This window comes from Zootoca vivipara, chromosome 4, assembly GCF_963506605.1.
Source record: "Zootoca vivipara chromosome 4, rZooViv1.1, whole genome shotgun sequence".
NCBI classification, from domain to species: domain Eukaryota; kingdom Metazoa; phylum Chordata; class Lepidosauria; order Squamata; family Lacertidae; genus Zootoca; species Zootoca vivipara.
The window spans coordinates 46,187,102-46,201,398 of NC_083279.1; the positions used below are offsets into that span (position 1 = coordinate 46,187,102).

General features: G+C 43.2%; 1 protein-coding gene across 1 annotated transcript in view; it reads left to right on the plus strand.

The window, feature by feature from the left end:
• The first annotated feature begins 9,920 nt into the window (after positions 1-9,920).
• The window catches only part of LOC118084785 (amine oxidase [flavin-containing] A), a 36,540-nt gene continuing 32,163 nt past the window's right edge, over positions 9,921-14,297 (plus strand). The window contains exon 1 of the mRNA XM_035114742.2: positions 9,921-10,086. Coding sequence (XP_034970633.1) covers positions 10,041-10,086 — 46 coding nt within the window. The 5' untranslated portion in view covers positions 9,921-10,040. The remainder of the gene's footprint in view (positions 10,087-14,297) is intronic.

Consider the following 14,297-nt stretch of genomic DNA (forward strand, 5'->3'; position numbering starts at 1 on the left):
GAGAATAGAGCTGGGTGCCAGGCCTTCACCTCTCCCCAAATGCTCCCAGGGGCTCTTGCGTGACCCTAGCTCTTTGATAGGGGTTCGGACAAGAGCATGGCGAGCCCCTGGATTCCTTTAACGGAATACCCTTGCAGCAACAGCATTGGAGGGGCACAGCCAACCATACCCCCTCCACCAACCAAATTTAACCAATGCCTAACTGCAACCTTACAAGTTGTGATTATTTTGCTACGCAATAGGCAAAAAACCAAATGGCCAATCAGCCAAATGGAAAAATTCCTACCAGGCCCCTGCCCCAAAGCAGACGACCCCATGACAGGCATAGCAAGGTCAACACGAACAGCCCTAAATATAGGGGGGGCGGGTTGGGCAGGTGATCCGATGCGTGCAGCGAAAAGAGGCAGCTCAACGCTGCACACAGGGAATAAAAAGCTCCTTGGCCGTCAATCATAAATTGCAACATCAAATTCTCCCCAACAACCAAGAGGTGCCCAATAAGATTCGTGGCCATCCAAACTAACCCACCCAGCAACAGAGGGATGTCTTGTTTGCCCCCACCACAACATGTGCTCTCCATGAAGGAGAACACACTTTGTCAGGATATTACACCTGTGCTCAGGGATCTGCATTGGTTGCTTGTATGCTACCGGGCCAGTTCAAGGTGTTACTGTACTTACAGTATATAGAGCCCTTTACAACTTGGGGCCACTTTGCCTACCAAATCACCTTACCACATTTGACTGCTTCAATCTGTGGAACTGGCCCTGTTACAGGTACCACATAATGCCTGTTCTGCATTTGTAAGAATGCTATCATTTTTTGTTTAGAGAAGCCTGCCCAAAAATTTAGAAAGTTGATGTGAGTTTTAATCTGTTTTTAGTTTGTTGTTATTTTAACTTTTTGAAGGTCTTAAAATTATGGTTGTTCATTCTTATTGTTAATGTTATTATTTTGGTTGTGGTTTTTTTGTTAAGTACTTTGAGGTTTGTTGTTTGTTTTTCAATCAAGTAGTGAACACGTTATTTTATGAACTAAATACATATTAGCATACAATTGTCTGAACATGTTTATTATTTATTTAATGAGTTAACCAAAAACAAAACAAAACAAAAGCTTCCTAGTAAGACAATCCCTGACCTCAGGCCTGCATTCTAAAAAACATAACACAGAAGAAAAAAGAGATGGGAGGAAGGGGGGGGGCAAAATCAGGGCCCAGTTCTTAAAATTACAGTTCTTGTCATCTCCAGCTAGGACAGAACCATGATGGCAGCCTGATGAAATGGCTGCAACTGGATGACAGTTGAAGGAGGACTAATGGTATCTGGCATCAATAGAGGCAATTACTGCTTCTCTTTTCTCCCTGCACTCTGTAGCCTGATAGAATGCTACCAAGCATGTAATCAAACCTCAGTTAGGAGCATAGGCATTAATTTCTAGGAAAGGTGCAAGAAGAAAAATATACTTGGGTAGATTTTGACCCATTGTAATGGACAGTCAAAATTGGGAAAGGAGTACGACAAGGCTGTATATTGTCTCCCTGCTTATTTAACTTATATGCAGAATTCATCATGCGAAAGGCTGGGCTGGATGAATCCCAAACTGGAAGTAAGATTGCTGGAAGAAATATCAACAACTTCAGATATGCAGATGACACAACCTTGATGGCAGAAAGTGAAGAGGAATTAAAAAAAACCTTTTAATGAGGGTGAAAGAAATGGTCTGAAGCTCAACATCAAAAAAACCAAGATCATGGCCACTGGTCCCATCACCTCCTGGCAAATAGAAGGGGAAGAAATTGAGGCAGTGAGAGATTAGACTTTCTTGGGCTCTATGATCACTGGCACTGCAGATGGTGACAGCAGTCACAAAATTAAAAGACGCCTGCTTCTTGGGAGAAAAGCAATGACAAACCTAGACAGCATCTTAAAAAGCAGAGACATCACCTTGCCGACAAAGGTCCGTATAGTTAAAGCTATAGTTTTCCCAGTAGTGATGTATGGAGGTGAGAGCTGGACCATAAAGAAGGCTGATTGCCGAAGAATTGATGCTTTTGAATTATGGTGCTGGAGGAGACTCTTGAGAGTCCCATAGACTGCTAGAAGATCAAACCTATCCATTCTGAAGGAAATCAGCCCTGAGTGCTCACTGGAAGGACAGATCCTGAAGCTGAGGCTCCAATACTTTGGCCACCTCACGAGAAGAGAAGACTCCCTGGAAAAGACCCTGATGCTGTGAAAAGATTGAGGGCACTAGGAGAAGGGGACGACAGAGGACAGGTTGGTTGGACAGTGTTCTTGAAGCTATCATACAAACATGAGTTTGACCAAACTACGGGAGGCAGTGGAAGACAGGAGTACCTGGCGTGCTATGGTCCATGGGGTCACGAAGAGTCGGACACGACTAAATGACTAAACAACAAAAATGGACAGTCAGGGAGACATGTCCCTACACTGCACATTTCACAACTTTGAATTCCATTTTGAAAGACTTTTATACACGCTATGCTGCCTTCTGTTGTTTTCTTTTAGCGGCGTTTTGAGGATGAAGCTTGAACAGTAAGGGAAGCTTGCTTTGACCAACCTGAAAAGCCCTTGTTCTAAAAGTGCACAGAATATTGGGTAGGATCTAGCCAATGTTCAGTGCTTTTAAATCTCATTATTCAATGAAGAGTTTAAGCAATGCGCTTAAATATCTTCCAGGGTAATCAATGGGACTTGGAAATGTCTCAACTGTGTCTATTGTTAACAGAAATAAGTGCAAAATGAATGCTATTTAAAAGAGGTAGAAATGTGAAAGTGTTTAAAATATTTGGAAGCAACTATAAACCTTGTGCAGTGTGTGGTCACATTTATAACAGATTGTTTTAAAACTTGAAATCTGAGTAATAGCCAGGGTAAGTACAACTATAAATGCACTACCGGTACCTGCCCAGATGGCACACTTTTTCTTGTTAATATTAGTTCCTTTTCTCTCTCTTTTGTTTAATTTTCCTAAAATGTTTTAAGGAAATAAACTGAAGGACAAAGTTATGAGACTAAAATATATGGTGTTTTGCATCACACACCAGGCTCAGCATGCATTCTTTGGTGCTTTATTGCATTTCAAGGAGGCAGACTTAATGAAGGCATATTAAAGCAAAAGGCTATTATCTAGTCCTAGAGATCTCATTGATCTTGGCATCAATTTATTACAAGGGTTCTTGAAATTTAAGCTAATTAGATGAGAGGCCCTGCTATCTCAGGGTAAATCCCCCCCTTTTCTTTTTATTTTATATTACAATCAAAGGCATAAATATGAAGTAAGGGTTATTAGAGAAATTTCATGCCTACTCAAGCATCAAGTAATCAGTGCTGTCCACTAATGAATTAATAGTGCTCACTGAACTAGAGTTCCTTGTCTTCAACCCTTTTTGTTCATTCCACAGTTCATTAGATGCAATTAGCATATATGCAGCACTCCAGAATGTTCCTTTTGAGAGAACTGGTCAAACTTGTGCAACTGTGAAAGAGAGAGGCCCACCCCAGAGCAATGTAATTTACCAAGGAGAAGGCAGTGGTGGGTTTTCAAAAGCCTCAGCACAGCTTCTTTTCTTGCTGGGGTTGCACCTGGGAATACAATCCCAGAACTGGCAGGAACTGGCACAATTTGTGACAATTCCACCCAGGGGCTCTGGGAGTGGAAGATGCTTTGGGAGCATTCAGCCCTCTTGGGACAAGCTCTCGGGGTATAATACTGCTTGGTACAGGTACAGAGGGCTAGCACCTTGAAATCCTATTGATTTAAATGAGAGAGTTAAGCACATCATTGCGGCCTGATTCTATGCATGTTTCCTCAAAAGTATCATCTGAACTCAAGGGGACTTGAGCAAACATGTGTACGGGTATCCTGACAAATGTTTAACTTTGGTCAGATCATATCCAATCAGCACAAATTTGTCCTCCTAGTGGTGCAACAACAAAACTGCTACCACTTTTGCAAGGCTAAGCTGGGTCCAGTATGTTTTCAAACTGGATGGAGGACCATATTCCAGCATTTCAGGGGGTTGGACTAGATGATCCTCAGGATCCCTTCCAACTACACAATGCTATGATTTTAAGACCTCTCAGATCTCAGGAATGCAGGACAATATTTCAAGCATACATTGATGTCAGCACGGGTTCTGTTATTCCTTGGGGCATGCACCTGCCATGGAGTGTTAGAAATGGAATGTATTAAGATATATGAAACACAGAATCCTCTGTAAGTCCAGCCAGCCTCCTGTTCCTAAGAGGCAACGTTGTATTTGCTGACCTTCCAGTCATCATATATGAGGAGTGTTCTTTGCTTCACCTTTGACACTGATTGTGTATTGGCTCAGACTTGCCTTGCCATATTTCTTCTACCAGAGAGCTATCTCAGTCCCCTGGGCTATCATTTACCTTCCAACATTTTGCTCCTTTTTTCTTTGACTGCAATTCTATGCTTGCTGTGTATGTTAATAAACCTTAATTTTATTTTTCATGATTCTATTTTTCAGTTTTTCAAATTAACAATAATAATAATAATCAAATACGATTGCATACATAGTTGTTTAGACTTCCCTCCTCCCCTTCCTTGGTTCCCTATACTGTATGAGCATTTGCATAGCTGCACCTCTTCCTTACCGTAACTCCTTTTGTTTATTACTCTTTATACTCCTTCCAAAGCCACCTTTTAACTGCTAGATTTTAAATTAATCCTGCTAATGTATTTAATTGTTTACATTTAAATAATAATAATCCACATATCCACAATAATCCCCCATTCTTTGTTTAAAGTTATTTCTTCTTGATTTCTTAATCTTCCTGTGAGTTTCACCCTTTCTGCATAGTCCATTAACTTTACTTGCCATTCTTCCTTTGTTGGGACAGTACCTTATTTCTTGGTTAACCTGCAAGTTCTGAACTGGGGCAAAGGGGTGGGTGGGGATTCTGACTAATCTTATTTCACACCGCATTAATGCTCTCATCATCTTGTCCAGTAACTAAGGGAATCCACTACACGGAATACATAGGCTTCACACCACCGTAAAACTGTGCTCTTAATACACAGAGGTAGTCCAGGAGGATGCCATGCTCAACAGCATCCAAAGCTGCTGAGAGGTCCAGGAGAAGCAACAAGGTTGCACCCTCTGGTTTTCTTCTTTAAAAGTTTGTGCATCCAGGCAACAAAGACCAACTCAGAGCATCTGCATCTGAACCCCCACCCTCTCAATTATCTTGCCCCCCCCCAAGGGTGTATTGGTGACTGGGTGGAAGTTGGCACAAATCTCTGTTTTCAGGGTGGTCCCCTCCCCCCTGGAATGGCCACACCTACCTCCTCACACAACAGGCACCAACCCATAATGTGCTTTCACCACACCCTAGATCTACCCAGTCAAGAGAGCATATAGGAGGCCACACAGCTGCAAATGTCCACAACCCCAGGCACTAGTAACTTAAACCAGACCCTTCAATAGACACTATCAGGGCCATCCCTCAAATCCACAGGGAGATTTCATCCTCAAAGTCCCTTGCAAAAACAGTGGGCTTCCAATAGCTTTCCATTAGTTTCACACACCCCCCCCCCCGGTGCAACTCATCCACCTTAACCAATTCCCCTCCTTACTTTGCTCTGTACCTTTCACACTATGTATGTTAACTTCCAGCCAAGGAGCAAAAAGGATAGGCTGTAACTTTAAAAACTGGTGCTCATGCTTGCCTTTTCCCTCTTCTGCCCCTTCCCTTTTTCTTTATGTGTCATGTCTCTTAGACTGTAAACCTGATGTCAGGGACTGTCTTGCTACTGAACTCCAGGGTGGAAGAGCACTTTAAATAAAGTACTTATGTGGGTATATAAAGCACTTATGTGCTTTGAGACTGTATTATGTCTGCATAGCTGGGAGACCAGGGTTCAAATCTCCACTCAGCCATGAAGCTCACAGGGTGACCTTGGGACAGTTACTGGCTCCCAGCCTAACCTTACAGGGTTGTTGTGAAGATTAAATTAGGAGGAACAGAACTATGAGGTCCTTGGAGAAAAAGGTGGCATAAAAATACAAGTACAAAAACTTAGCAAAACACAAGTTTAGAAATCTTAATCAGAAAGTGCATATCTAGTCATGATAAGAAAGTTTTAACATCCTATATCAGTGTTCTGTTGGGTGTCCATGGTAAAGCCTTGCATTTCTGAAAGTCAGGAATGAAAAAGAAAGAAAACAGAAGATATGACCTATTTTAGACTCTGCCTCAGATGCATCCCAAAAATAATGCCATGCTTTTTAACTGTTGTACCAATTATGGCTTTCCATATGTAAAAAAAGAAATCTGTGATACTGTGATTGACAAGGTCTTTGGCTTTACTATGAAGTCTCTTCTCCACATCCTTTATCCAGGTTCTCTGCACTCTGATGTCAAAACAAGCTTCCTCCAGTCAAGAAGGGCAGCCAGCCATCTGGAAAGCTAATGACTCCAATCTCCACTCTGCTAGCTTTCAATATTATTGGCAGAGAATCAGAACTCCAGTTATCCTTCTGTTCTATAGATTTTTTTAAAAATGCTTTAAAAAGAGGATTTCAGAACACTGTACAAAAGATTCTCAGAATAAAAATCACATTCAAGTCTGGTATTGGGGGGAGGGAGGACTGGGCCCTAAAAGTCCTATACTATAATACCAGGATTATTCAAATGGCATTCCTAGCTCTGGTGTTGACTGTTGGTCTCTCTCTCTCTCTCTCTCTCTCTCTCTCTCTCTCTCATATATATATATATATATATATATATATATATATATATATATATATATAGCACATGTGTTTATTTTTAAAAAGTATAATACACCTGTTAATTTTGGCTATCTTTAGTTGCATTTTATTCCTCCTTCCCTCCAAGGATCTCAGGATGGCATACATGATGCCCAACCCATTTTATCCTCACAACCACCATGTAAGGTAGGTGAGGCTGAAAGGCAAGAGCTGGCCCAAAGTCATCCAGTGGGCTTCAGGGCTTAGCAGGCATTTGGCCCAGATCCTAGTCTAATACTCTGACCACTACACAACACTGCCTTCACATTTGCATAAGCTAGCACACTTTCCTCCACTGCAGCAAAAGATTGTCCCCATGTGCCGCATGCTGCTGAAGCAAGATAAATGGTGGAAGCCCTCCATGATTCCATTTGGGGCAAGAGTAGGACCCATAGGGGCCACTGCCTGAGTGTGCAGCTGTGTTACAGCTCCTGAACTGGCCTCTCTTCCTCCCCAGCATCAACTCCAACACACAAAAATTCTCCAGAGTTCTCCAGCACTTCATCTGTTTTCTCCCTCTTCCTGTGTCTTGGCTTGTACATGGGAGCGAGCAGCTGAGACTCATGATAAGGGGGAAACTGTACCAAAGCATCTATTTGGAAGGGCCATAGTTCCCTGACACCTCCAGGCAGGGCCAGGAAAATTCCTTGTCTGCAATCCTGATGACTTCTTTGACCAGCAAACAGCCCCACACAATCCAAAGACCACCAGCCACCAGTGTTCCTATGTTTCTGTGCCACTGTTCCCATGGAGGGGAGAGCTCTTTGAGGAGTCTCAGAGGTGAGTTAGGGGGCAAACCCATTCGAACACTGCTAGCCCTTGTTCAGTTTAAAGTGTGATCCCAGAGCCTGCAGTTGTGAATGACCCAGTATACATCAGCAGCTGAGACAAGGGATGTTGTATGAATGCAAGTTGGCTTCTTCTGTATCTTGGGTTCGTATCCAGCTTACCATTGCATTAGCAGAAGCCAGTACAAGGATTCCCACTAGCACAATGGGAATCCCCTCTCCCCATGTACCCCACACCATTCCCAAATCTGCTCTGGAGGGTTGGGGAAACCCAGAGCATGTTTAGAGGGCACACAGAGAGAGGAGAGGGGGAGAAGTTTCTCTTGACTAAGGAAAATCCTTGCACTGACAGAACTTTGGCCATATAACTTTGGCCAGAGTGCAAGCCTTGGTTATTTTTAGCATGTGGTTTTCTAAGCTAATGTTGGAGGCAACCTTCATTTTTTTGAGAACCTCGTCAGATAATAATTAACAACCAAGGCTGGTCATAGAAATTTTCAAATTCTGCTTGCCATGCAGCTGCCATAACATTCACATATAACAATGTTGCAAATTTAGCAACTACTATGAAGTGATACAATCAAAATATATATTGTTAAACAGAAAAACCCAACCCACCACAAATATAAATTATGTCTACGTAAGTTGCACAGGCAGCATTTGGAGGACGCAAAACAAGCAAAAAATGTAGAAACAAGTCCTTCTAAAACATCCAAAATTGAGAAAATCTCAGTGACAACATCACAGTGATGCCACTGACAGTACAGAGTTCCACTTCTAACACTGTTGCAGAATTTGCAACTATTATTAACTGATACAGTTAAAATATAAACCGGTATACATAAATACAAGTGTAAAGGTTGCAAACATAGCTACATAGGTAGCATTATTGAGGAAGTGGGTGGGTTCATTGACATACTATTGTCCTCATACCCTTGGGCTCTCAACACCTTTCCATGATCAACTTGCTCTGAAATGATGTTGTTGGCATTTACGGTTGTTCCAACTCTATGGTTCTTTGGTTCTCTGATTATGTATTTAACAACTGTCAATTTATTATGTGAACGCAGGCATTCATTTTACACCTGTCTCCTGATTGCACAGAGGGTATATTCTTGCTTTGCTTCACCACAGTTACTTTGCCAATTTTGAATGAGCATTTGAACGCATAAAAGGGGGGAAATACAGTGCCGCTTTTTATGATAGGTAGAATAAAGCTGATTCTGTCAGTTCCCATCAAGTTCCTTCCTTATCTATTTGTGGCATTTACTAGCAGTTTGAGCTTGGCCTTACTTCTCACGATGCAAAAGAACTTTGAACATACTTAAAAGTAAATAATCACATCATAATAAATTTTGCAAAGGAAAGCAGTTATCAATATCTCATTGATGTTGCAAATGATGGCCTTCAAAAGATAAGGAGATCATGCTTTAAAGAAAGATAGATGAGCCTCTGAAAAGCTGATCCTATTCAAAGGACTGATATTCTGACAGCCGACAGATGCCAGGAAGAGACTCTGAATCTCAGGGTCGTGGGTTTGAGCCCCATTTTGGGTGAAAGATTCTTGCATTGCAGGGGGTTGGACTAGATGACCCTCATGGTCCCTTCCAACCCTATGATCCAATGATAATAAGAATAGTCGGTGTGGGCCTGCATACCAATTATATACCATTGATATATAATTTTATGGTATTACTCCATAAAATTATATATCAGTGGAAAGATAATTTAATAAAGAATGTAATGCCACAAGGTGTGTTCAATTGTCTGTATTCTATCAAAAGATATAGCCAAATAACCAGAAATAGGAGTGTTAAGAGAGCCAATCAGGTGTCATCTTGTTTTGGCTACGATGACTCATAACACCACTTTTTTGTTTTTAGTAATATCATAAAATTATATATCAATGGAAAGATAATTTAATGAAGAATGTAATGCAATAACTTTTATGAAGGATTATTTATTACAACATAAATAAGGAGGGCATTTACCAGTGCTTTATTACTCCAAAAAAAGGTGATGCTATGAGCCACCAGACCTCGGAAATACACTTTCTCCAAAAGGTTCCCACAATTTTGGCTACTAGTGTACATGAGTGGGAAGAGCCTGGGCCGCCTCCCGACCGTCTGATCCCGCCAGTTTGGGGACTTCGCCCTCTTCCTTTCCCGAGAAGGGCCTGAGAGTCCCGCTATCTGGCCAAGAGCAGCGCCCCGCCCTCATCCCCCCTCCCCTTGGCCCGGGCACCAACCTTCTGCCCTGATTGGCGCGCCGGCGAGGGGGCGGGGCGTCATAGAGGGAGACCCAGCTGGGAAGTTCCCAGGGCTGCCGCCGCGGCCGCTTTGCCCGAGTGGAGAAGCCCGGCGCGGCGCTGACAGGACGAGAGGCACGCGAGGAGGAGGCTGGCGGCGCCAGGAGCTGTGAAGGGCGCAGCAGCAGCAGCAGCCGCCGCCATGAGCCTCGACTGCGACGTGGTGGTGGTCGGCGCGGGCATCTCAGGTCGGTGAGCTTTCCCGCTCTTTGCCCGCCCGGGTGACCCTTGTGAGGGAGGCGAAGTCGAGGAGGAGGGCGGGGAAAGGGTCGCGCTGTCAGTCACGGGAGACCGTTTGGGCGGCTGGGCGTCCGGGGTGCGGCGGGTTCGGGGAAAGGTCGTCGGCCGAACTCGTGAGAGGAACTTCGTGGCGGAGGCTCCGGAGGCGCCTGGCCACCGGCGGACAGGGACGCTCGCCCCGCCCCCTGTGAAGTCTGTCCAGGGACCCCCGGGGCTCGGCGTTGGCTGCTGCGGACGGAGCCGGGTTCTGCTCTGAGTGAGTCAGAAGGCTGGTCACGCAGCGCGCCGCTTCCTTTGGGCTCGGGATCCGGAGGATCCAAACGAGTTTTGTCAGGCAGTTTGGCGACTGCCAGGAGGCGGACCAACCGCGAGGTGGAAGTTCTTGCGGGCCGAGAGAGTACAAGGGGGTTTCGTTTTCGCAGTGTTTCCCCTTTGTTTGTTTCTTGTCCCGCGATCAGGAGCTTGTTCTGCCCATCCCCGCCCAGCGCGCTTTCCACCCACCAGACTGATCATATCAGCAGTGAGAGGAAGGGTTTCGCCAAAGAGGATAGGACAGGACCTGAGCAGGTGCTAGGGAAGACTTTCTCACGATGAGATGCTGTGATCCAGTGTGTGTGCGTTTAAAAGCCTCCGTCGAGGGATAATGAAAGCAATACATTGAGTTGCCCCTTTAAAACACACACACACAAATGACCAAAACAGTTGACTTGCAGCATTGCTCCCAGGAAAGCTGGCACATCTTTAGTTCCTCTTCTGTTTCTTTTCCTACCTGAGGCAAGACACTTGCATTCTGATATGGAATACCTGCATCTCAGCCAAGGGGGTTGGCATTTTTATTGTGTGCAGTCCTATATGTGCCTACTCTCAGAAGTACGTCCCACTGAGTTCGGCAGTACAGTTATAGTTGATTGGCAGGTCTTGTGCAACACACACACACACACACACACACACACACACACACACATACAAAGACTAGACTCGGTGCATTAAGGAAACTGACAGGAAAATCCACTGGAAAGTGTGAGGTAGCACTTGTTTTGACACAGCCATTGAACAAATCAGAATCAATGCTCTTTAAATAGCTGGTATCATCTAATTCCTGTGCAAACAAGTCTGGATGGATGCTCAGTTAACAGGTTGCTTGAAAGCACAGTGCTTACCCCTATTGCACAATATGTGCTCCCCAGCTACTGTTTGTTACATAAAAATTAATTCCCTTGGCCACTTGAAACACATGGCGTCCTTCTTCTTCTTCTTCTTCTTCTTCTTCTTCTTCTTCTTCTTCTTCTTCTTCTTCTTCTTCGAATCACTTATATGCTAGAAATATAACACTGGAAAAACTATAACCCACTTACTTGCCTTATAACAAAGACACATGCTCCCTGCAGGCGCTAAGAGTTCTGTCCTGTTTAACAATTCTGCACTTGCATAAATATAATCCAGCTCTTGTATTATATTTTCAAGGATGTTTAAAAATGAATGTTATCCCAAAGTGAACGCCCGTGCAATTCAAACCCTATGTGGTGTTTTATGTTTTTATTGTTTATTTGAGCAGACTGTTCAGCACCCTGAACACTTTAACAGAATGGCAGCATGGGTGTTTTTCAAAGCAAATAATGTACATACACATAGGAAAAGGAGCCTTTTCTACAGCATGGAATTGTAAAATTAAGATGACAAAACACATCCATAGGAAAGCAGTACAGTATATAAACAGAATAAGGAATGCCATGATTCTGTGTACAAATACCAGGAAGTACACCCTACTGAATTTGGTACAACTTATTTCAGGCTTGGCATACATAGGATTGCACAATGCACAATTAGGCTACACTCTTGCACACACTTGCCTAAGAAGTAAGTACCTCTTGATTTTTTGGGGGAGGGGCTGCTTCTGAGGAAGTCCTCATAGCATAGGGGTGCAAAGCTTCCTTTATTTAGCTAATTCACTGTCAGACTTTTATTTGTTCTTTTTTTTCCCTTCCAGTGCTTCAGATCAGAAAAGAAAGGATGTGTTAGCCAAGGGAGCAAACACACATAGTGCCAGCCTTGTTCCTGTTTTTCAGTGGCAGTTGGCTGTATCATATTGCTTTCTTGGATGCCTGCCACAGTGAGAGCATGTGGAAACCCTTTGATTGACCTCTCCAAGCCTCTATTTCAGGAAGCTACCAAAAATCAGACAGAGCCCTTCAGACTGAGAGCAGTATTATTATTCTAAATTAAAGGACAGCGGTCTCTTATTAAATAATAGTGGGAGTGGTGCTTATTTGTAACTAGAACATGGCTGCTGAATTTGTTTTCAGGGCCCAGATCTCATGTGGAGTAAGAATAAGGATGGTGCCTCTAAGCACCCTAAGGAGGAACAGAGCGCTTTCCACATAGTCCCAATGAATAGCTACAGCCAGCCCCCAAACAACAGGTTTTAAGGCTGTAGGGTTTACAGAGAATAACTTTGAACAAGCTGGAGTCCCAGTCCACTTCATCTGAGAAATTAAGCATGCAAATCTCACGGATAGTAATAGGCAATCACACTTAAATGAACATAAAAGGGGGCCTGTTCGATCAGGCCAGTGGCCCATCTACAGTAAGTCCATCATCCTGTTCTCAGTGGACAGCCAGATGGCCATGGGAAGCCCACAAGTAGGACCTGAGTGCAACAGTAGCCTCCCCACCTGTTATTCCCAGCAACTTGTATTCTTGTACATCAGCTTGTACATCAGCTATGTCACACCCACTCCGCCTGGATAGAATAAGGCAGGAAATGCAAATAAAAAGTACAATATCACATGCTGTTGATGTTGTTACCTTACAGCAGCAGAGCAATGCTTTATTAGAATTAGAAGTCACCTATTTTGAAGCAGGGCGAGGTCCAAGTTCCATTTTATAAAGGGAGATCTGTTGTTGTTTTGTTAAATGCAGCTGGGGGAGCAGGGAATGCTAATTTGATCAGGAAGTGGTGTGGGAGATGGGGGCATTTAACCCCTTTCCGGTTTAAATATTGCTCCATGCTGGGGGCACGGGTGGGGATGGGGAAGAAATATAAGTCCCTTATTTTCATGCCTGGATTTTTATTCAAGACAGAGCAAACTCCATGTGTATGTGATATAGATTGGAAGGACAGTTCAGGGGCAAGGGTTAAACACCTCAAGCCCTTTCTCTGTATCCCCAATCAGATTAGTACCTCCTCTCTTCCATGGCTGACTTTAACAAAACAAAAAAAAAAGGCTTGGGAATCAGCTAATCGTGGATCTTTCAGCCGAGCCTGTAGTTTGGCCTTGGGATAAGAATTCAGCCTTCTTTGTCATTTATGTCACATAATTTCATTATTACTCTATGCTGTATTTTTATGGCAGCAATTATAAGTTCAGTGAACTGATGAAGCACATTTCACATGACCCTCCCCATGAACTTGGAGATGGGTATTTCAATTCACTTTTGAGCATTCATCCATCAGAAGGGAGTTCCTGATTTGTTAGGGGCCAGGACCAAGAAAAGCTTTACATGAAGTGCACAGCAATCTCACCCACTCCCTCCAGCATCTCCATACATATCCATTTAAGAGAACCAGTTGAGGTGCTTAATTAATAATAGTAAGAGTACAACCCCCCTTCTCTCCAAGCATTACATATTTCTGAGAGTTGTTATCTGCCTGTTGTACATTTTATTCATGTATTTTCTGTGCTAGTTTGTGTTGGTGCAAGGGAAAATAAATGCATATAGAAAGGAGAATTCCCTGGATGCCAAGATCCAGGTTTGGGGCAAGTACCCTTTGGTGAGAGAACCCAAAAAAGTTTAAAAATCACAAAATGTGTAAAACCTATGCTTCTTTTTTTAAAAAAGCAGCAACAACAACAACACAAGGAATCGCCATAAAACTATACAAATAAAACTTAAAATTTTACCAGGGATAAGCACCAGGAAATAGGTGCTGCCTATTTATTAATTAAAATACATACATTTATACTGTGCTTTATGAAAATGAAGTGTTTTGACCACTCATATCCCTGTTACTGGTAACCCTTACAGCAAAGTTGGCTATTGTTAGTAACTCTATATTACGGTGGGTGAGGTGAACTAAGGGTGAAGATGTGTGGCTTGCCTAAGACCAATTCATGAATCATGACTGAGGTGAAATCTGAACAGGGTACTTCTGACCTCA